General features: G+C 41.6%; 1 protein-coding gene across 13 annotated transcripts in view; it reads right to left on the minus strand.

Annotated features, from left to right (window-relative positions):
- SLIT2 (slit guidance ligand 2) overlaps positions 1–24563 on the minus strand; it is a 424023-nt gene that overhangs the window by 164235 nt on the left and 235225 nt on the right. For all 13 annotated transcript variants that reach the window (XM_073342401.1, XM_073342399.1, XM_073342407.2 and 10 more), the window contains exon 5: positions 13292–13363. In XM_073342401.1, the coding sequence (XP_073198502.1) occupies positions 13292–13363 (72 nt within the window). The remainder of the gene's footprint in view (positions 1–13291; positions 13364–24563) is intronic.

Consider the following 24563-nt stretch of genomic DNA (forward strand, 5'->3'; position numbering starts at 1 on the left):
GTGGGCTTTGCAGTGTTTATGAACAAACACCATATGTGGACAACAAAACGCAAATAGGTAGAATAAGAGTCTATGCGTAGGTAGTTACAAGAAGGGGATAAACCAGCCCTCAATGTCCCTTTCTTGATTATTCTAAAGCAGGGATTCCTGACCACCTAGCCCTTCCCAAATGCTAACTGAAAAGGAGGTCCCGGCTAGATGGGAGGAGGCTCCTGGGATGGAAATTGGGGGTATAATAGTATTGAAATGGTCAAGAACCACTTGTTCTATGGTAACATTAAATCAGCATTTACTACATCCAAGTATCCACCCTATAATTTACTTTAAATGAACAACTTTGGTCTTTCCTTCTCATCCTCTAAAACAGTGATTCTCAACCAGTGCTATGTGTACGCCTGGGGGTACGCAGAGATCTACCCGGGGATACATCAACTCATCTAGATATTTGCCTAGTTTTACAACAGGCTAGCGAAGTCACTACAAACTAAAATTTCACACAGACAGTGATTTGTTTATGATGCTCTATATACTATACACTGAAATGGAAGTACAATATTTATATTCCAATTGATTTATTTCATATATATGGTAAAAATGAGAAAGTAAGCAACTTTTCAGTACTAGTGCGCTGTGACACTTCTATATTTTTATATCTGATTTTGTAAGCAAGTCATTTTTAAGTGAGGTGAAACTTGGGGGTACACAAGACAAATCAGACTCCTGCAAGGGGTCCAATAGTCTGGAAAGGTTGAGAGCCACTGCTCTAAGAAAACCCCAATGAAGCGCTAATATCTGAAACTTGCTGAAGTGTGTGCTTAGAAGCAAAAACAATATGATGCAGACTAATAATCTTAACCAAAAGCATTCACCCTTTAAGAAATGCAGATGTTTAACCTGCCAAGTATTTACTCATCCTCTCAATATGCTAATTTAGAATGAATGAGTTTCAGTTCCTTCTTTATTTGCACAGGTAGCCACAGTAACTAATCAGTAATCAGCTTTTTTGCGGGGCGGGGGGCACCCGTTAGTGGTCTCCTCCTTCTGAAATTCAATTGTCTTCATATAAGGCATCCAAAGACTCTTGTTCCTGAACTACATACAGGGCCAGCCCACAACATTTTGGCAACTGAGGCGGGGAGCTCAAATGACGCCCCCATTTCACCTCGCTTGGGCCAAAACTTTAAAACGTCTCAATTCTGCCTTCTTCCTGTTCTACTCCTCTCATGGTACTGCTCTGCTACCTACCCCAATAAAGAAAAATTAACAACTTAAAATGCCTTGTTTAAAAATTTTAAGGCACATTTAACTTTCAAATGCCTGAACAGCAAATAGAAAAGGAGTACTTGTGGCACCTTAGAGACTAACACATTTATTTGAGCATAAGCTTTCTTGAGCTACAGCTCACTTCATCGGATGCATTCAGTGGAAAACACAGTGGGGAGATTTATATACACAGAGAACATGAAACAATGGGTGTTACCATACACACTAACAAGAGAGTGATCACTTAAGGTGAGCTATTACCAGGAGGAGAACTGGGGGGGAAAAACCTTTTGTAGTGATAATCAAGGTGGGTCATTTCCAGCAGTTGACAAGAATGTCTGAGGAACAGTGCAGGGTGGAGGGGGGGAATAAACATGGGGAAATAGTTTTACTTTGCGTAATGACACATCCACTCCCAGTCTCTATTCAAGCCTAAGTTAATTGTATCCAGTTTGCAAATTAATTCCAATTCAGCAGTCTCTCGTTGGAGTCTGTTTTTGAAGTTTTTTTGCTGAAGAATTGCAACTTTTAGGTCTGTAATCAAGTGACCAAAGAGATTGAAGTGTTCTCCGACTGGTTTTTGAATGTTATAATTCTTGATGTCCATTTATTCTTTTACGTAGAGACTGTCCAGTTTGACCAATGTACATGGCAGAGGGGCATTGCTGGCACATGATGGCATATATCACATCGGTAGATGTGCAGGTGAACGAGCCTCTGATAGTGTGGCTGATGTGATTAGGCCCTATAATGGTGTCTCCTGAATAGATATGTGGACACAGTTGGCAACGGGCTTTGTTGCAAGGATAGGTTCCTGGGTTAGTGGTTCTGTTGTGTGGTGTGTGGTTGCTGGTGAGTATTTGCTTCAGGTTGGGGGGCTGTCTGTAAGCAAGGACTGGCCTGTCTCCCAAGATCTGTGAGAGTGATGGGGGGGTGTCCTTCAGGATAGGTTGTAGATCCTTGATGATGCGTTGGAGAGGTTTTAGTTGGGGGCTGAAGATGATGGGTAGTGGCGTTCTGTTATTTTCTTGTCTGCATAGTAAACACTGGCATTTTTATCTGTTTGAATAATCAACGTGGTGCTTTCCGTTCCTTCTTGGTTGCAAAGATTTGAACTGCATCCTTCTGAAGGTCAACAGTCTGGGCCAGCTCATGCTCTATTGAGATGGTTGCAAGGCCGACCAGCCTCTCCTGTGTCGTTGTGGAGCGTAGATGTGTTTTTATTAACTTCAGCTTGGAGAAGCTGTGTTCTCCACTGGCAACTGTTACAGGAAGTGTTGGAAGTATGCGCAGAGCAACAAAAGCATTTGGAAAGAGGGTGGTCATCTTATTTGTGCACATATATTCAGAACAGCCTTTGGAGTTGATCCTGCTGAAATGTATCTTGAAAGGGCTTTCAGTTCATCACCTAAATCACTCGCATCAATATCACACATGTCATCATGTGTCAACACTGTCTCTAGTGCCCTGCATTGCTGGTGTAGGTCTTCTTCAGGTATAGTGAGGAGTTTTGGAATATCATACAACATCCCAAATATACTGCTGTGTTCCTTGAGCTGCATGAAACATTCTTCAACTGACTGTATTGCACAATCTAGCACCTGTTAAAGAATTCAACTTTGAATTCTTGTTTTGGGTTTTTATGGGATTATAACATGCCTGGTAATCAAAATGTCTTCTTCTTTGATGACTCTTATATTCTTGAATGGGTGGGAAAATAGCTTTAGTGGGAAGTTCCTCTGCCAATTTCTGTGCACTCTTCAGAACGTTTTGAAATCCCACATCTGACCGGCAAAACTGTAGGTATGACTTTGCTTTGTCTAGTTGTTCCATTGCTCCAGATATATCAAGGTCAAAACCTTGAGGTCTCTTGCTTACAACATTTATTTCAAACAGTATGTCATACCACAACACTAAGCCACACAGAAATTTGAAGTTATGTATGTTCGTTGATTCCATTTCCCTCTGCCACTGTTCTTCTACAAACAGTACCTGTCATAGCATTATCCTCCATAATGGCAACTATGGCATCATCTATCTTCCCAATTTGGTGTTTGATAGGCTTTATCGCCTCCACTCAACTTTCCCATCATGTGGCACTCAGTGGTTTCAGTGTCAGAGAGGATGTTCCCAGATGTTGCTTCAAAATTTGCCATTGATGAGTTGATGCAGAGAAAAATACACAGATGTTTTGAATTACATTAAAAAAATCAGCAGCTGTATCACTGACCACCAAGTTCAATGAATGAGAACTGCAGGGGACAAAAAAAGCTTGAGGGTTTAACTCTCGTATCCGTGTCTGCACTCTTCCGTTCTTTCCTCATGTTGGCACCATTATCATAGCCCTGACCTCTCATGTCAGCTATCCCAATTTCCGTATCTTCCAGCTTTTTAAGAAGCACATTTGTCATACCAGCTCCTGTAGTATCATCAATGTCAATAAATTCTAGAAAATGCTCTGTGACAGTCACCATTGCAGGGGCATTTTCACTAGGCTCTGTTGTTGTTACAAAACGCGCCATTAAAGTCATTTGTTCCATCACGTGTGCAATCCAGAACAACAGAGTAATATCTTGCTGACTTCAGATCTGCCACAATCTTCTGTTTGACTTTTGTTGCCAGTAACTGTATGATCTCATTTTAAATAGTTTTTCCAAGGTTGCAGTGTGTTTACATTTCTTGGGTAGTGACTCTTTTTCAATGCTCCTGAGCACCAAACTCAGCCATCAGCTCCACAACTTCAAGGAAGTTTCCATTGTTTGGCACATAAAGATGATCTGAAGTGTCACACAGTGCTAGGTTTTGGGTAGCAAGCATTCTCACAATGGCAATGAGCCTTTTCAAAACATTTTGCCAGTAAAGAGACTCTGATGCAATCTTCTCTTGATGCTGATCATCTGTGGTGGCCTTTAACCTTAATCTCATCTCAAGCTCTTTCCACCTACGGAATGCTCTCTGGTGATTTGCTGCCTTCTCATGGCATGCCAGATTTTTTCATTCCTTTGTTCCTGTGGAAACCAATGTGGCTAGAATATTAGACTGGAAGAGTTTGCAATAAAAACAGTATGTGGCATTCTGGGTTTTTGAGTACATAAGCCGTGGCCTCTCCACTTTGTCACCATTGGGAATTTCATGCCAGTAATGTGTTGGATGGAAACTTCTATTTTCATTGTCTTTGGGGAACATGAAGTTTTTCATTTGCTGTGGCCCATGCAGTACAAGGAAGTCCCACAGGCTGCTGCGCAAGTGGGTCTACAGTGCTGGATCATCTAGACTTAAGGAACTAAACACAGCAGCAGCTGTTTCTTGCGCCTCCACCACACTCTTCTCTGATCTACACCTTTCTTCAGGAATGTGCATGGTTACATCCATTTGAGGTGGAGATATGGATGCTGCAGTACCTGCCAGGTCACCTGCACTCTGACTAACTGGAAGATCAGGCATCTCCTCACCACCCTCATCCTCACTGGGGCCGGAAGGCTCACCGTGGACATCTGTGTCCATGTATCTTAAGAGAGCTCCTTCCTGCTTAGATAGAAAAGTTTCCTTTGCTTTCTTTCTTTTTCTGAATGCTGCCCCAAAGGGGCGTTTTCTTCTTTCACTCATGACTGTTGTTCTGTGCCAGCTATAGTGGCTATCAACACTCAGTTGAAGGGGAGAAATAAGCAGGCTGGTAGCAGGGCCTGAGGGAAGATTTCCCCATCTTAAGGGCCTAACTGGCTCCTACTACTTCAGCTGACTGCCTGTTCTCCTCAAGTGGATTCAGGGAAGCAGCAGGAAACAGGAAGGTCCTTGAGAAGCTGGTGTTAATTAGTTCAGACTCCTGGGGGTCCTAGAGAGGTACATAAGAGGCTCCTCCTCCTGTCTCCCCCTGTAGCTCCTGCTGGTTTCTGTTATTCCCTCTCACCTTTTCTCCTGCCTGCCTGTTAAGTCTCTTGTGCCCTCCTTCCTCCAGCACTCCACCATCTCTGTGCATCTAGAGCAGAGAGAATACATATGCACCAGCAGCAGACACAATTTTCTACACTCCGGGTCCTAGTGGCCCCCTTCTCCCACACAGTCTGGAACCTGAGGTGGCCACCTCAGTTCGCCTCATGGTAAGGCCAGCCCTGACTACATACTAAAACAAACTTGATTAGAGCACTTTAAAATCAAGCTATGGCTTATATAAACTACGATGATGTTATTAAGAAAAATGTGGCATATGAGCCTATATCAATACACATATAGTACACTGAGATTATTCCACATGGGGGTGATACTCCTGTAGCGAAACAACAGGCACACAGACTTAGTATTTCGGCATCCTTCACATGCCGTGTCAGACCAGATGGAGTCAATAAAGCCAACACTAAATTATAAAATACTAGAGTATATGGGGGAAAAGCTGGAGGGAGCTATATTATATGCAGCAGGGATGAAAAAGTTCAGACTTCCTTATTTCTTGAGACCAGCCAGTAGGATGTGCCAGCTAAAGGGTGTCACTAGAAACATGGGTGTCCAAGTCTGTCGTACTCCATGGACAGGCAGAACAATCTTTGCCAACTGTGTTTTACTACCTTTATCCACTGTTTTTAATGGACTTGGACCCACTTTCATATATCACTAGACTCCTCTACTCAATGTCACCTTGTCCTGAAGAATAACTAGGTAAGGAGGTTTCAGAGTAGCAGCCATGTTAGTCTGTATTCGCAAAAAGAAAAGGAGTACTTGTGGTACCTTAGAGACTAACAAATTTATTTGAGCATAAGCTTTCCTTTTCTTTTTAGGTAAGGAGGGTTTCAGAAAAAGAGCACAAAAGAAATCTACTAAGAAAAAGGCAGGAAAGAGAGGAAATAGTGGCAAGGGGCTGAAAAAGGAAGTTCAGAGAGAGCTGGAAGTGAGAATGTGTATCCTTAGATGGAGCAATACTGCAGACATGAGGGTGAATTAAGGTGGCTGCCTTTACGAACTGCACTAACAGGGAGTCGGGTCACATGAGATTAACAGAGATGGCTTTGCAGTTACTCCTGGGGTAATTTTTGGTCACTCCACACGTTCAGAATTCATGTCCCCCACAGATTTCTTTGTTTCCCTGTAGAAAAATGATTTCTGACAGGGAAGCAAAGGGAAGCCACGAGAGTGGTCATATGCCCTCCCTGGCAGCGCACGGTTCAATCACAGCTTGGGGAGGGAGGGGCAGCCGTGCACGAGAGAGACACACACACTCAATCCTTCTTGCTCGAAATTGCAGCACGCTTGGCATGGAGGGGCGGGGCTTCAAGGTGTTTCTGAGGGGTAGGTAGGCTCTGTCCCCTGAGGCAGAACAGAATGTAGCAGCCTGCCTGCTTATTTAATTGTTCCCATTGTCTTTGTGAATTCCCCCAGAAGTATAAAACAGGTGTAAAAGTTTTAAGGCTCCTTTACATTGCCATTATGGTATAAAGAATAATATGGCTTTTAAATACTTATGGTGCTTTAGTGATTAGAACTGGTCTAAATTTTTTGACTGAAAAAATTTCCTATCAAAATGTGCTCCATGACCTGTTTGCTACTGACCTTTCTGGAGCTAGACAGTAGCCAATATACATTGTGAGTTTAATTCCTCAGCCACCCTCACTTGCTCTTCAGTTGCCTATGATGTAACATTGAGCATATAGCTGCATATATTTGTTGACTAATAACTCGAAATAAAGGCTCATTACTAGCTACATTACTATTAGGCAAGGGGGATTGGGGATTTTCTCCAATGCTCCCCACTCCCATTCTCCATCCATTGTATTGTAGTTTAATTAATTACCAAAATAATTGAAACCATTGAAAATATTGCATTATTTTGACAATTCAAATATGCAGAATTTTGCAGAATTTAAAAATATTGTGTGCAGAATTGTTAATTTTTTGGCACAGAATTCCCCCAAGAGTATGCAGTGAAGACACTGACCTGGGATTCAGAAGGTCTAAGTTCAATTCTTACCTCTGACACAGAATTCCTGTGACATTTTGCATACACAGTCACTTAATCATTTTGTACCTCAGTTCCCCCCTTTGTAAAATGGGGATAATACTTTTCTTCTTCATCAGCTTTGTGAGGAAAATTCCATTAATATATGTAAGGTGCTCAGATACTACAGCAGGGGTGGGCAAACTTTTTGGCCTGAGAGTCGCATCAGGGTTGCAAAACTATATGGAGGGCCATGTAGGGAAGGCTGTGTCTCCCCAAACAGCCTGGCGCCCACCCCCTATCTGCCCCTTCCCACTTCCCGCCCCTTGACTGCCCCCCTCAGAACCCCATCCCCATCCAACCCCCCCGCTCCTTGTCCCCTGACTGCTCACTCCCAGAACCCCACCCCCATCCAACCACCCCTTCTCCCTGTCTCCTGACTGCCCCAGCCCCTATCCACACCCGCGCCCCCTGGGACTCCCATGCCTGTCCAACCCCTCGTTGGTCCCTGACTGCCCCGGCCCCTATCCACACCCCCACCCCCTAACAGGCCCGCTGGGACCTGCACACCTATCCAACACCCCCCCCACCCCGGTCCCTGTCCCCTGACGGCCCCGACCCCTATCCACACCCCCGACCCCTAACAAGCCCCCCGGGACTCCCACGCCTATACAGCCCCCTCTGTTCCCCATTCCCTGACCACCACCACCCCTCCCCCCCCGAGAAACACCGCCCCATCCAACTGCCCTCTGCTCCCTGTATGCCCCCTGGGACTCCCTGCTCCCCGCCCCCTTACCCTACCAGAGCCAGCCACGTCGCCACACTGCCCAGCAGGAGCAGCGGGCCAGAGCGCTGGCGGTGCAGCGCACTGAGGCTGCGGGGGAGAGGGAACAGTGGGGGAGGGGCCAGGGACTAGCCTCCCCGGTCGGGAGCTCAGGGGCCAGGCAGGACGGTCCCATGGGCTGGATGTGGCCCATGGGCTGTAGTTTGCCCACCTCTGTACTACAGTATGATTGCCATATAAGAATCTAGACAACCCTGGATCTTATCTCAACCAAAAGGGCACAAGATGAATTAACAGCATTAAGAACTTTTGTATTCCCTCCTGAAAAAATACATACGTTAAAGAGGGAAGATTCAGAGGTCAAAGTACACTGATGGTTCTCAAAACAGAAACCAAACTTTCTCTGTTTCCAACAGTTGGATCCAGATATTGTGGCTTGACAACATGGATCACCTAAACTGAAGCATAACATCAATGATTGTAGCTAAGAGCAACAATATTGATAAGGGTGTTCTTCACATGGGTGAAGGCAGTCCTCCTGAAGAGAATAATTCAGCCTTTGAGAGAAAAGCAGCACACCGTCCCCTGCCATTTGAATTGCTGGCATACCAGGTACTGGGAGGCCTGTCTGGGAAAACCAGTATAGACTATGTCTAGTCACTCTTTGCCTTTCAGACAATGTGGCCCAACACCACCACTGAAGAACAGGCCCAAGCAATCAGTGACTGATTTCTGATGCAAACAGAGCTGTCTTTGGCATCTGTCACCACTTGTGTCACGTTGAACAAATCAGAATGTAACAACCATTCCCTGGACTGAATCTTCGGTCTACTGAAATCATCAGTTGTTTAGGAGGGTTTCTCCAGATAAGGGAGATATACGTATCTAAATATTTTTGGGGGCTCAACATAGGACCTTTAATGGTTCCTTTCGTATGGGCTGACTCTGGGTGCACCTTGTTTATTTAGTATGGAAGCAGTGGGTGCCATTAAAAAGTCAGCATTTACCAAGAGTTATCATCCAGTATAGTCCAAGATGACCACCATTTCCCCCTCTACTTAGGACAGGAGAGGTCAATCATAATTGTGGTAAATGTTAGTAAATACTGACATTTTAATAGTTTCTATTATAGCACTGCTGAATTGTCCCGGAGAACTTCATACATTTCAGAGTCCAACAAAACATGTTCTGAGCCTCCAATACTGCTCTTTTTTCTAAGATGTTTATGTAAACACATATCTCCGACCTGGTCAGATTTAATGTCTGAGTTGGTGATGTAGGTGAACTAGCTATCCCAAGAGATTGACGTCTTTCAGAATACACTAGCAATTCTGGTTCTCAAGTCCTCTGAAAATGGTGATATCTTATGCATAATATTAAAGAAAGCTTGAGATTGTCCTGATAAGGATGATTTTGTCCAAGTTCTATGGAAACTGAACTCTTTCTTTGTAGAAGGTGCAAGAGGGCTCTGGAGTGTAGTCGACACAGGAGCTAACTCTGAGGCAAGAAACCAGAAAGACCCAAAAAAGATATTACTTGCACAAAGAAGAATGCTCCCATCTAGCTGAGCTGAACAAACTTTTGTTTTATTTTGCTCACTCTTCTGGAAGATTGGAAGGCCATTATTTGACTGCACTGAAATGCCTTGCCAGGCTGTTCTGTCTCTTGACTCCTGACAAAATAAAGTACTAGTGCGTTTGATGAACATCAACTGTAGTTTAAGAATAAATTCTAGACATAATGTAGTTTGAATTAGCAAATTGTCCCAGTATCAGATTCCTACTTTTACTTTATTCCTTATCTCTGCTACTATCACCACTATAATTTTGATGAAGATTCTTAACGTCATGGCCAGACCAAAGGTCAGAGTAATACATCGGAAATGCTGAGATTAGAACAAACCTTAATTATTGGTAACAATAATACTCAATGAGGCGATGCAAGTACTTTGGTGGTTGTATATTAGACAATCACCTGAATCGATGGATAGAAAAAAGATTTTAACCACTCTATTTTGTAACAGCTTTTGTTTGCAAATTAGTTCAATCTTTCTAAACCGACGATTGGTCAGCTGTTTCCTGACTTCTTTTGGACAATCAAACAGAACACAGTGTTTGCTATCTAACTGATCTTGACAGATATTACTTCTATGGATAGGAAATTGTGGTTTTAAACTCTGCCTCTCTTTCTCAAGTCTCCAGAGAGGTGTGGAGGGCATCCATTTTCTAAAGATTTAATTTAATAAATGCTAGAACTTGTCTGTTATCACAAGTTACACAGAGACCACCCAACCCAATGATATACATTCCACTACGAGATGGCAAAGAGATACTGTCATTGTCTAGTCAGATGATGTATAGGTATTTCTGTGGAAAACTTTTTGAAATTTCCTTTTGTTCTACTAGTGACAAAGATCTGAGAAAATATTCTTCTTTGGACCACAAGAAAAGGAAGCAATCTATGGTGGCCATTCTGAAATTCAGAATTTTGGTGCTACAAAGAGGCTTTGGACTTTTTGGTATTGTTAGGACCTTGCTGATAGCTTTGCATGGATTATCCCCAAAAGAGGAAAGGCTTTAAACATTGTTATTGGTGTGTACAGAGTGATTATAAGTGATTTGAATACCAGAACCTTAGGCAAACTGCTCTGCCGGCTACCACACTAGAATACATACTCTAAACCTTTGTTAAATCCTGGAGGTAGTCCTGTCCTATGTCACGCAGGAAACTGGAGTCTAAATTACAATGTAATGGGATATTTCTGGCATTCTTAAATCTCACCCCCACATTAGAAAGTTTCCATTGATGCAGACTCATTACTATTCAAAGTTCTTTTTAGAGCCATAACAATTTTCTTATGCAAAGGATCATTCAGAGAAATATTGCCCTCTAGTGGTAGCAAAAATTTTCTTAGACTTGAAATAATAATGGCCCCAAAATGCCAAAAATTAAAACTCAAAACCCAAACCAACACACCTTGAGCAACATTTATATAAGGGGGTAGGGCTTGCCTCAGATTTAATCTCAGATTTTAATGCAGAGTGAAACTTCAACATGAATATTTTTAAATATAAAAGCATGAGTCAAGAATCATAATCAATAGGCCCAATTCTCTGCTTTAAACTTTCTAGTATCTTTACAAGACTCTATGATAGAGCTCACATTCAGCTGAATAAAAGAAGCTTGAGGAGTACAGAAATTAGTTTACAAAATTCATTTGCCTCCCTAGAATAAACAGCCACCTCTCTCCTATGTGTCATCGGGAGAGGTGGCTGTTTATTCTAGCCACAGTCTCACTGTGAGGTGATGGAAAATCACCAGTATCACCTTTTTATAAACAGAAATACAATTATATGTCTTTCTGAATATGTTTCATGCCATTAAGTCATTGCAGTATCATAATATTCTCGCTAGACAATGCTCTCCTACACACCTAAGCACAATGAAGAATACAGGAGACGATAGGCCACTATAGAGGCTACAGGAGCTTGATGCTCTAAAAGAAAAAGGGTCTACAGAGATTGCCAAAGTGAGATAAGGAGGATGATGCACAAAAAAGATTGTGCAGACCCTGGAGTAGGATGACTGTTAGGGTCAGGGAGGCAGAGATATTTGAAAAAAGAAAAGGAGTACTTGTGGCACCTTACTTAGAGACTAACCAATTTATTTCAGCGTAAGCTTTCGTGAGCTACAGCTCACTTCATCGGATGCGTACTGTGGAAAGTGTAGAAGATCTTTTCATACACACAAAGCATGAAAAAATACCTCCCCCCAGCCCAGTTTCCTGCTGGTAATAGCTTATCTAAAGTGATCACTCTCCTTACAATGTGTATGATAATCAAGTTGGGCCATTTCCAGCACAAATCCAGGTTTTCTCCATCTAAAGTGATCACTCTCCTTACAATGTGTATGATAATCAAGTTGGGCCATTTCCAGCACAAATCCAATCTAATCTCTGTAAACAGACTCAAAGAACATTCCTGAACCCTTTTCTGAAGCTGAAGCTCTAAACATGAAATTACGCAAGAACTGTTTAATCCAACAGGCCCACTTAATTTGCTAGCCTGATACCAGATGCAGAAAGCTTTAGATTAGCATACAAACTTGTTTCCCTTCCTGGTCTCAGGATGTCCCATTATAAGCTACGCAGTGTTCCACCATTATTTGCTTTGCTTTTTAGCCTCCCTCCTCCCACATTTAATTTGAACAACATTTCTTTTCAGAAACTGCTTGTTACAGGCAGAACAACAAATGAAGAAAATTGTATCCAGAGGGGAATCCACAAGAGGGCTTTGAAAAGTCCTGTTTTACTATTGCTGTCTTTAATAGAATGAAAGGCAATTTATTCACTCACAACTAGCAAATGGTAAGTGCAGAAGTCACCAATTTGTTGCCTTAGACCTGACAAAATTCCACATTTAGGAGCCATGAAAAATTGCACGAGTTATGGGGCTACCATGTCTCAAGAAAGATGGTCACCAATCCCGTACAAAGGGCTTGCTTTACCATGAAAGAAAAACTGTGTGAGAGAAGTAGTCAGATAAAAAGTAGATATGTATTCTAGTGGATTGGTTAATACAATTATTTCAATCTTTCTCTTTAACAAGATTAAATAAAAGGCAGCCCTCTAGACCCTAAGCAGAACAAATTTTCACAAGAAATAGTTATAGTCAGAAAAGATAGCTCATATTTTCATTTTCCATTAAAACACTGAGGCCTGGTCTACACTGGGCGGGGGGGAGCAGGAGGGGGAAAATCGATCTAAGTTGTGCAACTTCAGCTACATGAATAAAGTAGCTGAAGTCAACATACTTAGACCTACTCACTGAGGTGTCTTCACTATGGTGAGTCGACTGCTGCCACTCCCCCGTTGACTCTGCCTACGCCTCTCGCGGTGCTGGAGTACAGGAGTCGACGGGAGAGCGCTTGGGGCTGGATTTATCGCGTCTAGACTAGATGCAATAAATCAACCCCTGCTCGATCCATCGCTGCCCGCCGATTCGGCGAGTAGTATAGACATACCCTGAAAAAGGCCTGAAGACCAGATATTAAACCCAGGTTACCATAAGAAAATAAATATATTGTTTTGACATCTTTAATTCCTTTTTAACCATTTGGATTTGGTGAGAGGAAATTCTAGGATGTTCAAATGTATTAAATACTTTTGCTAAAACAACAATAAATCTCTTGATTTTCAGGAAGAGACTCTCTCAACAGTTGCTACAAAAGGTGTTTGAAGAGAAAAACATCTGATAAAACAAAGACAATGTGCAAGTAAAATATAACCATCAAAATATAAAAGTCAATAGGAAACTACTTACAAATTTTTAATATCTACGGCCCCACGGAAAGCCTTCCTTGGAATTGCTTGAATTTGATTTTCACTGAGATCACTGCAAAAAAAAAAAAGATGAAACGAAACTTAAAAGTTGTTGTACATATTTTATCTGTACAAAAGAATTTTTGTAAAGGAATACCAATTAAGAAAATGATTTCAAAATGAATCCCAACCACTGTAATTCAGTCTACGCTCTTTATGAAATATATTTCATTATAGCAACTGACTTGTAATTAACTACAAAGAAGTAATCACATTTCTCATATTACTTGAGCTGCATAGCAATAAAAAGGTCCTCCATGTAATATGTGACAAAATAACACCATTTTTAACAGATGTGGTCAAACTGATTTTGCTTAATTTTGAAAGCACTTAAACACTGAGTTCAAACGTTTGACTCAGAATTACGTTACACTCCATTGAAAGAAGACTGAAAATGAGAAGAGCATGGACAGAGAGGGAAACAACCTGCTGAACACAGGAGTTGCCACATTGAATCAGACCTTCACTCGATCTAGACCAGTATACTGTGCAGATAGTGGCCAGTACCAGATGCTTCAGAAGAAGGTGTAGACAGTAGGCAGATGCCCTCACAACTTATCCTGATCTGTAATAATTGGAGATTGGCTTAAACCCTGAAGAATAAGGTTTAATATCCCTTTAAAAAATTTGTTCGTATTTACTGTATCCATTATCTATTTAAATAGCCAACCCCTTTTGGAAATTGCAAAACTCTGCCTGAACAACTTCCTGCTGAAATGAGTTCTAGAAAACCAGAGTAAAACTGAAGCAGCGAGCAGAGAGAGAGAAAGACTGGATAAACAGCAGAGAGGGGGAAGAAAAATTCTAGTGGAGCTTTTGGAAGCTGTTCTTTCCTTAATATAAATTGTACACCAGCTCAGGCTTCCCATCAGTAGAAAACAGAGTTGAGGAACTCAAACTAGTTTTGTGAACCCCCAAAACAGCACGAGGAATTCACAAAACCTCACACTTTTTAAGGTTTGTCCATCTCCAGATTTTAAACTACTACAAAGTTTATATTCATATAACTTGCCCTGAAAAACAATCCTATATGTATATATCACAAGTCCTTATCCAATTCATTATCAATTTAAAGAAAGGAAGGAAAAAAGCTATATTTATTTGCTAAATCTGCTGTCCTTGGCGCATCTATTATCAAAGCATATCTAAAAGTAGACCCTGCTAACTATTACTAAGAGTGTGTGAAAAGAGAGAACCTGTGAGCTGTGATTTAATTTTCAAGTCACTTATGTAATTTTGAAAATGGAATATGACTGCATTGGTCTGGTGATAAATTCAATGACAAATTCAATTCATTCAAGGAATGAAATAGTGATCTTCAGCTGTAGTTACGATAACTTGATGTTACAGCCTTCTCTAAGAAATTATATTATAATCATAAACAGAGCATATCTATATTTACATTTCTCTTTAGGTGACAAATTTTATATGAATACAATCTTTCTCTGCTCCAACATATAAGAAAGGAAGTTAGCAATAACAATTCTTGTCTTGCTAAAGTGACAGGATATAACCTATCTCCATGTAATTGCAAGACACCATGGCCACATACACATATAGAAAAGGAGTACTTGTGGCACCTTAGAGACTAACCAATTTATTTGAGCATAAGCTTTCGTGAGCTACAGCTCACTTCATCGGATGCATAAAAGTGGAAAATGCAGTGAGGATGTTTTTATATACAAACACCCATTTTTTCATGGTCTGTATCACTTCAAAAGGTTTTCTCACCCCACCCCACTCTCCTGCTGGTAAGAGCTTCCCTAAAGTGATCATCCTTACAATGTGCATGATAATCAAGGTGGGCCATTTCCAGCACAAATCCAGGTTTTCTCTCCCCCCACCAACATTTCACACAAAGATGGACTACAAGCCGTCAGAAACACTATTCCCGATAATGTCACGGCAAACCTGGTCGCTGAACTTTGTGACTTTGTCCTCACCCATAACTATTTCACATTTGGAGACAATGTACACCTTCAAATCAGCGGCACTGCTATGGGTACCCACATGACCCCACAGTATGCCAACATTTTTATGCCTGACTTAGAACAACGCTTCCTCAGCTCTCATCCCCTAATACCGCTACTCTACTTGCACTATATTGATGACATCTTCATCATCTGGACCCATGGAAAAGAAGCCCTTGAGGAATTCCACCATGATTTCAACGATTTCCATCCCACCATCAACCTCAGCCTGGACCAGTCCACACAAGAGATCCACTTCTTGGACACTACAGTGCTAATAAGTGATGGTCACATAAACATCACCCTATACCGGAAACCTACTGACAGCTATTCCTTCCTACATGCCTCCAGCTTTCACCCAGACCACACCACACGGTCCATTGTCTACAGCCAAGCTCTACGATACAACCGCATTTTCTCCAACCCCTCAGACAGAGACAAACACCTACAAGATCTCTATCAAGCATTCTTACAACTACAATACCCACCTGCTGAAGTGAAGGAACAGATTGACAGAGCCAGAAGAGTACCTAGAAGTCACCTACTACAGGACAGGCCTAACAAAGAAAATAACAGAACGCCACTAGCTGTCACCTTCAGCCCCCAACTAAAACCTCTCCAACGCATTATCAAGGATCTACAACCTATCCTGAAGGATGATCCATCACTCTCACAAATCTTGGGAGACAGATCAGTCCTTTCCTACAGACAGCCCCCCATCCTGAAGCAAATACTCACCGGCAACTACATACCACACAACAGAACCACTAACCCAGGAACCTATCCTTGCAACAAAGCCCGTTGCCAACTGTGTCCACATATCTATTCAGGGGACACCATCACAGGGCATAATAACATCAGCCACACTATCAGAGGCTCGTTTACCTGCACATCTACCAATGTGATATATGCCATCATGTGCAAGCAATGCCCCTCTGCCATGTACATTGGTCAAACTGGACAGTCTCTACGTGAAAGAATAAATGGACACAAATCAGATGTCAAGAATTATAACATTCATAAACCAGTTGGAGAACACTTCAATCTCTCTGGTCACGCGATTACAGACATGAAAGTTGTGATATTACAACAGAAAAACTTCAAAACCAGAGTCCAGCGAGAGACTGCTGAATTGGAATTCATTTGCAAATTGGATACAATTAACTTAGGCTTGAATAGAGACTGGGAGTGGCTAAGTCATTATGCAAGGTAACCTATTTCCCCTTGTTTTTGCCAAACCCCCATTCCTCAGACGTTCTTGTTAAACCCCGGATTTGTGCTGGAAATGGCCCACCTTGATTATCATACATATTGTAAGGAGAGTGATCACTTTAGATAAGCTATTACCAGCAGGAGAGTGGGGTGGGGGGAGAAAACCTTTTGAAGTGATAAACACCCATTTTTTCATGGCCTGTGTGTATAAAAACATCCTCACTGCATTTTCTACTTTTATGTATCCGATTAAGTGAGCTGTAGCTCATGAAAGCTTATGCTCAAATAAATTGGTTAGTTTCTAAGGTGCCACAAATACTCCTTTTCTTTTTGCGAATACAGACTAACATGGCTGCTACTATGAAACCTGTCATTATACAAATATAGACACCAGTTGCTGATTCTGGGTATTACAATTAAAATATACACATGAATTGACAAAGTTGAAGATGTGTATTAAAAATTTGAAAATAAAAATTCACACAAACTATTAATGGCCAAAATCTGTCTCTTGTTAACTGAGATGGGAGTCTCCACACACGTCCAGGCACCTACAAATGTCTGGTCAGGCAGATCACTCCACCAGCAATATACTCAGCAATTCTGCTTTTCTGTGAGAGGGAGAATTGAGAACACAGAATTTTTTTCTGCTGGGCCCACACATCAAAGATATCAAATTTCATGTACTGAGGCTGTGTACCCTAAAGTACCCTGCTGAATATGCTAAATTTGAAGCTTAAGGTGCTGGTTTGCAAAGGCTGCCAAGCCTGCTGATCTGGGCTCACATTAAACAACTTCTCTCATCATTGGGATAACCTAACAAAAATAACTACAAAGGCTTAACACAAGTGATTATTTTTTAATTCCTCCAAATACATTGCTGTAATATCAGTTGACTTAAATGGAGGTACTCCTGATGTACACTGAAAAACGTTGGAGGAAATACAGGCTCAATGTACAGAAAAACAGACAACAACTTTTTAAAAGGCTAGTTTTAACTAAGCTTATTCAGAACTGAAAAAGAACTGCAAATTATAAGCTAAAAGTTTTGAATTCGAATATATTTATGTCTATTAAAACTGATATACATCACACTACATTAACCAATCATCCTATCATTTCTTTCTAGGACTTTCAGTACAGTCTATGGATGGTAACCAGGGGATACAGAAGGCAGACTGCACAATATTTATGCTACAACCATTTTTGGTTGCTTTTGTAAGTAGCATCTACATTCTGAATAAAGAAAGCCAGTCTCCATCACCTATTGGTCAACTTCTCCCACAGGCATCTTTGTGCTTTCTTCTACGCCATCCCTTACGTATGGAATGTCCTTCCTGAACTAACCCATAGTGTCACCAGCCTGTGCTACTTCAAATCCCTCTTCCAGACCAATTTCTGCTGTGATGCCTACAGAATTTTCCCAAATAGAAACAGCTAGGTGGTTGGCAGGGACTTCCAGTATTTATTTCATTTGTGTGTTACACATTGTCATAAATATAAAGGGAAGGGTAAACCCCTTTGAAATCCCTCCTGGCCAGGGGAAAGCTCCTCTCACCTGTAAAGGGTTAAGAAGCTAAAGGTAACCTCGCTGGCACCTGACCAAAATGACCAATGAGGAGACAAGATACTTTCAAAAGCTGGGAGGAGGGAGAGAAACAAAGGGTCTGGGTCTGTCTGTAGTCGTCTTGGCCGGGGACAGAACAGGAATGGAGTCTTAGAACTTTTAGTAAGTAATCTAGCTAGGTATGTGTTAGATTATGATTTCTTTAAATGGCTGAGAAAAGAATTGTGCTGAATAGAATAACTATTTCTGTCTGTGTATCTTTTTTGTAACTTAAGGTTTTGCCTAGAGGGGTTCTCTATGTTTTTGAATCTAATTACCCTGTAAGATATCTACCATCCTGATTTTACAGGGGGGATTTCTTTATTTCTATTTACTTCTATTTTTTATTAAAAGTCTTCTTGTAAAACACTGAATGCTTTTTCATTGTTCTCAGATCCAAGGGTTTGGGTCTGTGGTCACCTATGCAAATTGGTGAGGCTTTTTATCCAACATTTCCCAGGAAAGGGGGGGGGTGAAAGTGTTGGGAGGATTGTTCATTGTTCTTAAGATCCAAGGGTCTGGATCTGTAGTCACCTAAGCAAATTGGTGAGGCTTTTTACCAAACCTTGTCCAGGAAGTGGGGTGCAAGGTTTTGGGAAGTATTTTGGGGGGAAGGACGCGTCCAAACAGCTCTTCCCCAGTAACCAGTATTAGTTTGGTGGTGGTAGCGGCCAGTCCAAGGTGTAATATTTTGTACCTTGGGGAAGTTTTGACCTAAGCTGGTAAAGATAAGCTTGGGAGGTTTTTTCATGCAGGTCCCCACATCTGTACCCTAGAGTTCAGAGTGGGGGAGGAACCGTGACACACATATCATAGAATCATAGAATACCAGGGTTGGAAGGGACCTCAGGAGGTCATCTAGTCCAACCCCCTGCTCAAAGCAGGACCAATCTCCAACTAAATCATCCCAGCCAGAGCTTTATCAAGCCTGACCTTAAAAACCTCAAAGGAAGGAGATTCCACCACCTCGCTAGATAACGTGTTCCAGTGCTTCACCACCCTCCTAGTGAATTTTTTTTTCATAATATGCAACCTAAACCTCCCCCACTGCAACTTGAGATCATTACTCCTTGTTCTGTCTATCTTATAGTTAACAAAACAAAACCCCTTATTCGAAACTGTCTAGCTGTGAGAATAACGGGCATGTGTAAAGAAATCTTCTTATTGTTCCCTTTTCATCCCTTTTCTGCTTATTTTCACTGTTTGTTATACCCATTGTTGCATTTATACTGCAAGCTCTTTGGAGCAAGGCTTGTCCTTTTATTCTGTACAGTAACTCATCACTTAACGCTGTAGTTACATTCCTGAAAAATGCAACTTTAAGTGAAACGATGTTAAGCGAATCCAATTTCCCCATAAGAATTAATGTAAATGGGGGGGGGGGTTAGGTTCCAGGGAAATTTTTTTCACCAGACAAAAGACTATATTATATACACACACACACACACAGAGTATCAGTTTTAAACAAACAATTTAATACTGGTTTCAGAGTAGCAGCCATGTTAGTCTGTATTCGCAAAAAGAAAAGGAGTACTTGTGGCACCTTAGAGACTAACAAATTTATTTGAGCATAAGCATCCGATGAAGTGAGCTGTAGCTCATGAAAGCTTATGCTCAAATAAATTTGTTAGTCTCTAAGGTGTCACAAGTACTCCTTTTCTTTTTAATTTAATACTGGTACACAGTGATTATGATTGTGAAGCTTGGTTGAGGTGGTGAAGTCAGAGGATGAGATACTTCCCACGGAATGCCTTACTGCTAAATGATGAACTAGCAATTGGCTGAGCCCTCAAGGGTTAACTCATTCTTGTTAATGTAGCCTCACACTCTACAAGGCAGCACGAATGGAGGGAGGAGAGACAGCATGGGAGACAGAGACACACACCGTGTGTGTGAGAGAGATGTGCATTGCCCCTTTAAGTACACTGACCCAACTCTTAAGTACACTGCCTTTTTAAGTAGATCAGCAAGCTGAGACCGCAGCTGCTGCCAGGAAGAGCCCTCTGTCCTGAGCCCTGTCGTGTGTCCCCCCCGCTCTATGGAAGATGGGGTAAGCGGAGTGCAGGAGCAGAGGGGAGGGAGACATCCTGACATTAGCCCCCTTCTTCCCCCCACCCCCACCCTCCACACACAGCAAGCAGGAGGTTCCAAGGCAGAGGGCAGAGCAGCACATGGCAGTGGGGGAGGGATAGCTGAACTGCAGGCAATTGATAGCCTGCTGGGTGGCTGCTGCACAGGGAACTTAGGGGAGTGGGGAGCTGCTGGGGGGCTGCTGGTCCACCCTGGTTCCAAGCCCCCACCAGCTAGCTGCAACGGGCTGCTCTTCCTGCAAGCAGTGGACAAAGCAGGCAGCTGCCAAACGGCATTATAAGGGAGCATTGCGCAACTTTAAACGAGCATGTTCCCTAATTGATCAGCAACGTAACACTGAAACAACGTTAATCGGGACGACTTTAAGTGAGGAATTACTGTATTTGTATGTCACCTAGCACAATGGGTTCCTTAATCCAGCAATCAGAAGGAATTCTGGGTGGGGCCAATGGGACTCTACTGCTCCTCTCATGTGGGTTTACATTACACACTGGTTGCCATTTAAAAGCTAGTATGTACTTACCACATAGGAGCACAAGAAGTAACTGTTCAGACCTTCAGGCCAGATGTACACTACAGATCTATATCAGTATAACTATGTTGCTCAAAGGTGTGAAAAATCCACACCCTGAGCAACATATTTATACTGACCTAATCCTCTGCGTAGACAGTGCTCATCAACACAGCTATTGCCTCTCCGGGAGGTGAATTAACTGTGCTGTGGAAGAAGCTCTCCCATTGGCATAGGAGCACCTCTGCTAAAGAGCTATAGTAGTGCAGCTGACAAGCCCTTACTTATGGCAGAATAGGAATTAATTGGGGTAAGTTTGGTTGACTTTTTAATGTAGACCTCTCCACTTCATATGGGTCTTTACTATCGTTGCTGTGACTGTTTACTACACAGTAGGCTGCAATCAGTGATGGTTGGGGTATACTGTTGATTACAAAAGAAACAGGGGTGTTCTGTGTCCTTGGCCAGTATTTTCCATTCCTGTACTGTTGTACAGCATGCAGTCCTTGTTACAACGAGGCAGCATTTTAGTCATTCTGTATGTACTCTACATAGTTTGTGAAGCCCCTTGGGATCCTTTAGAATGAAAGGGGCTTGTGAAGAGTGTACAAACCCTGCACTGGAAAGGAAGGGGTTAAAGAGCTGCTTAAAAGGGGAAGCAGAGTGGCTCATTGGCAGACAGACAGACACTGGAAGTGAGCTGACCTCCATGCTGAGCTCCTGAATGTGTCAGAAGTGGTCTTGCTGCCGCAGGCCTGGCCAAGCCTATAAAGCAGGCACCTGTGACTCTCTGAAGATCAGAGATTTTATCTTTATGCTTTTGTTCTTTACTTTACCTTGTGGGAAGAGAGCGAACTGGAAGTGATCTAGAGAGGCTGCCCCATAGGACCTGCAGGTGCAGGATTTAGCTGCCTACCTCTGGATCCCAGTGGAGAGGGTGGGCCCAGGCTCCCCTATCAACCCCTAAAGAGAAAGAATGCTACACTGGCTTACCTTGATGCAGGGAACCTAGTTGGAGGGAGAAGACTCTGAAGACATGATAGGAGATCCTGACTCAGGGGAGGAGCCCTGAGGCCTCCTGGTTAATCCTGAAGACTCCCCCAGTTGTTATACATACCCCTTTATACATACCCCAAACAGGACAGACTTGAACACGTGATCTGGCCGGATGGCAGAATCACTGGAAGAACTGACCACCACAGTGCAGAGCAGTAGTAGGAAAGAGGGGTACCCAGGAGGAAGACAGCCTGCCACACCCCTACCTGACAAGTAGGTGGTGCCAGTGGTGAGCATCCCCCTTCACAGGGCTCCATAAGGGTACAATAATACCATAAACTAGTAAAACAAGTGGACATCATGGGTTCAGAAGTATAAACCTGAACTTAAGAGAGAGGGGGCATTTACCTGTTCCAGAAATGAGGATATCCATCTGGGCATTTTACAATAAAGGGACACTCCCACTGAAACAAATTATTCTGCAGCAATATTACAGCCCTATAGTTTACACAAAAGACAGTGTGTCTATGAAACAGTATTAACAATTCAAGGATGAATGATACAAGTGGAGAAATTAACAAATAATTGTATACAATGAATGAAAATAACATGAATGAAAATAACACAGTAAATTGCAGTAAACTCTTTGCCACAGGGTGTAATGAAACAATATTCAAACCCTATAATAAGTTCAGATGATGTGTAGCAAATCCTATTCGCCCCATGAGCCTCTTCCAGATAATTTTTTCACAGTTCTGTTTAGCAATTGGTAGAGAGGGGATATAATCCACATTATTAGGCCAGTTTCTCAGTTCCATAAGAAGGCTTTGCCCCTTTATAATAGGTACTCAAGTAACTGCAACTTTGTGGGTTTAATCTATCACATGCACTTGGCTTCCACAGCTCCTCCAATAACACTGCGTTTGATGTATCCCTTCTAAGGTATTAGCAAACAACTGTTTCATCTATATTCCAAGAGCCAGTGTAACAACATGTAACTTTAGCACTTCTTTAGTATTGGGGAGAGGGGAAGCCCACAACAATGATATTCTGGAGACACATGAGCAGGACTGTTTTAATGGTTTGTTTAAGTTTAAATACGGTTCAGCTGCGTAAAGGGAATATGGCCAGAAACTTTGCTGGTTTGTGTTATTTTGATTGTACCACCCCCCACTCCCAAAATCAACAAACAACCCCCCCCCAACTATAAATAAACACACACCAGAAACCTCTGAATTTTTGTGTGCTTTACTTGGGACTTCTGAATTTCTGCCCTGCTACACAGACCCTTTGAGAATCTGACCTCCATTTTTTGCACCCACAAAAAAGGTCAGATTGAGGCTGGTCTCAAAATCAGACCCTAAATGTGCAGAACCTGAATAAAAATATCCTTGAGCAAATATGAAACAACATATTCTACCAAAAATTGAAACTAAGGCATTTAGACAGTGAAACTGAACTAATTTATTTGTTTTTATGTTGATATTTCAGAGCATACTAGTAAATGAGGTGTAGTATATTTTGTAGACGTACCTATAGAAACTCATTTAAAAAACAAACAAATCTACTATTAAATTTTTTGGGGGAAATGGAGCTGGACTGCTGGGTTTTTATTTATAAGTATGATTGGGTTTGAGTTTGGTGTGGTGGGAAGCAATTTTACAGCAAAATCTTGCTACCACTTGTATTTCAGACCTGTATAATATGCTCATCTGTTCTCATATAAAAAACTGAAGATATTTGTAGGTGTTTTTGTTTTCCTAGTGATTCTAAGGATGAAGTCACTGTACAACCTAATATAAATTAATCTGATATACTGCATCAGCTCTTAGCAAATGAAGCCAATACTGCATTGCAGCTATTTTATTACCCACCACATATAGTTTCTAGTTGAGTATCCCATTAACCTTACAAAGCAATGCTTATTATTTTAATTTTATAAATTGAAATAGCAATGTATAATATCTATATCCTGCACTGTTAAGATTTGATCCATTTTTGTGTGTGGGAAAACTATCGTTCAATTTGATGCAATAGATCTTTTGTAGATGGCAAACCTACTTCTAAATTTAATTAGTGGTAATTTTATTTTCCTACACGGCTTACAGTCTGACCATTGATATCATAAATCTGTACTGCCATCTTCTACTTTGTGAAGTACTGAGTAATGGAAAATGAGTAATGTGTCCTGATTTTAAAGGAAAAAGAAGAACTATTGAGTCAGATAGGAAGCACTGAAAACAAGACATTTATTCAGTTTTACAAATCAGTTCAAAAAATGCCTATCTTGTGCCCTTGGTCCTTTCATAATTATTTAAAAACAGACAGACATATATGCATTATACCATAGAACTACTTTATCTCCTACTGGAAAGCAAAAAATCAAACCTATATATTTTTCATGAAATATATTATATTGAGCCACATGCAGTCTATATAATGAGATTATACAGGGATGAAGTATGAAATAATATTTCTGATTTTCATAAATTTAAGATAATGATCACACAACTTACAAAAGCTGAAGTGGAACAGAAGCATAAGTGACTTTTTGTTAGTTCAGTCCAGAGAAGTTAAAGTATCTAGTGGTGAAGGGTGGAATAAACCAGGTAATGGTTGCAGTATTTGTAGGAGGGATTTAGGAGGGAAGGAGGACAGGGGATGGGTATTTATCAGTATACCATTCTGAAGTGCAGTTACCATATTTGTGAGCAGACCTACTTCCCCTCACATATGTTCCAATATCCAGCTCCCATTGGCTGCCTATTTTATTTTGTCACATTTCCTAGAGGTGGTTCTCCTAAATCAAACACATTTAAGACCTTAT

Source organism: Lepidochelys kempii, chromosome 4 (genome assembly GCF_965140285.1).
Source record: "Lepidochelys kempii isolate rLepKem1 chromosome 4, rLepKem1.hap1, whole genome shotgun sequence".
NCBI classification, from domain to species: Eukaryota; Metazoa; Chordata; order Testudines; family Cheloniidae; genus Lepidochelys; species Lepidochelys kempii.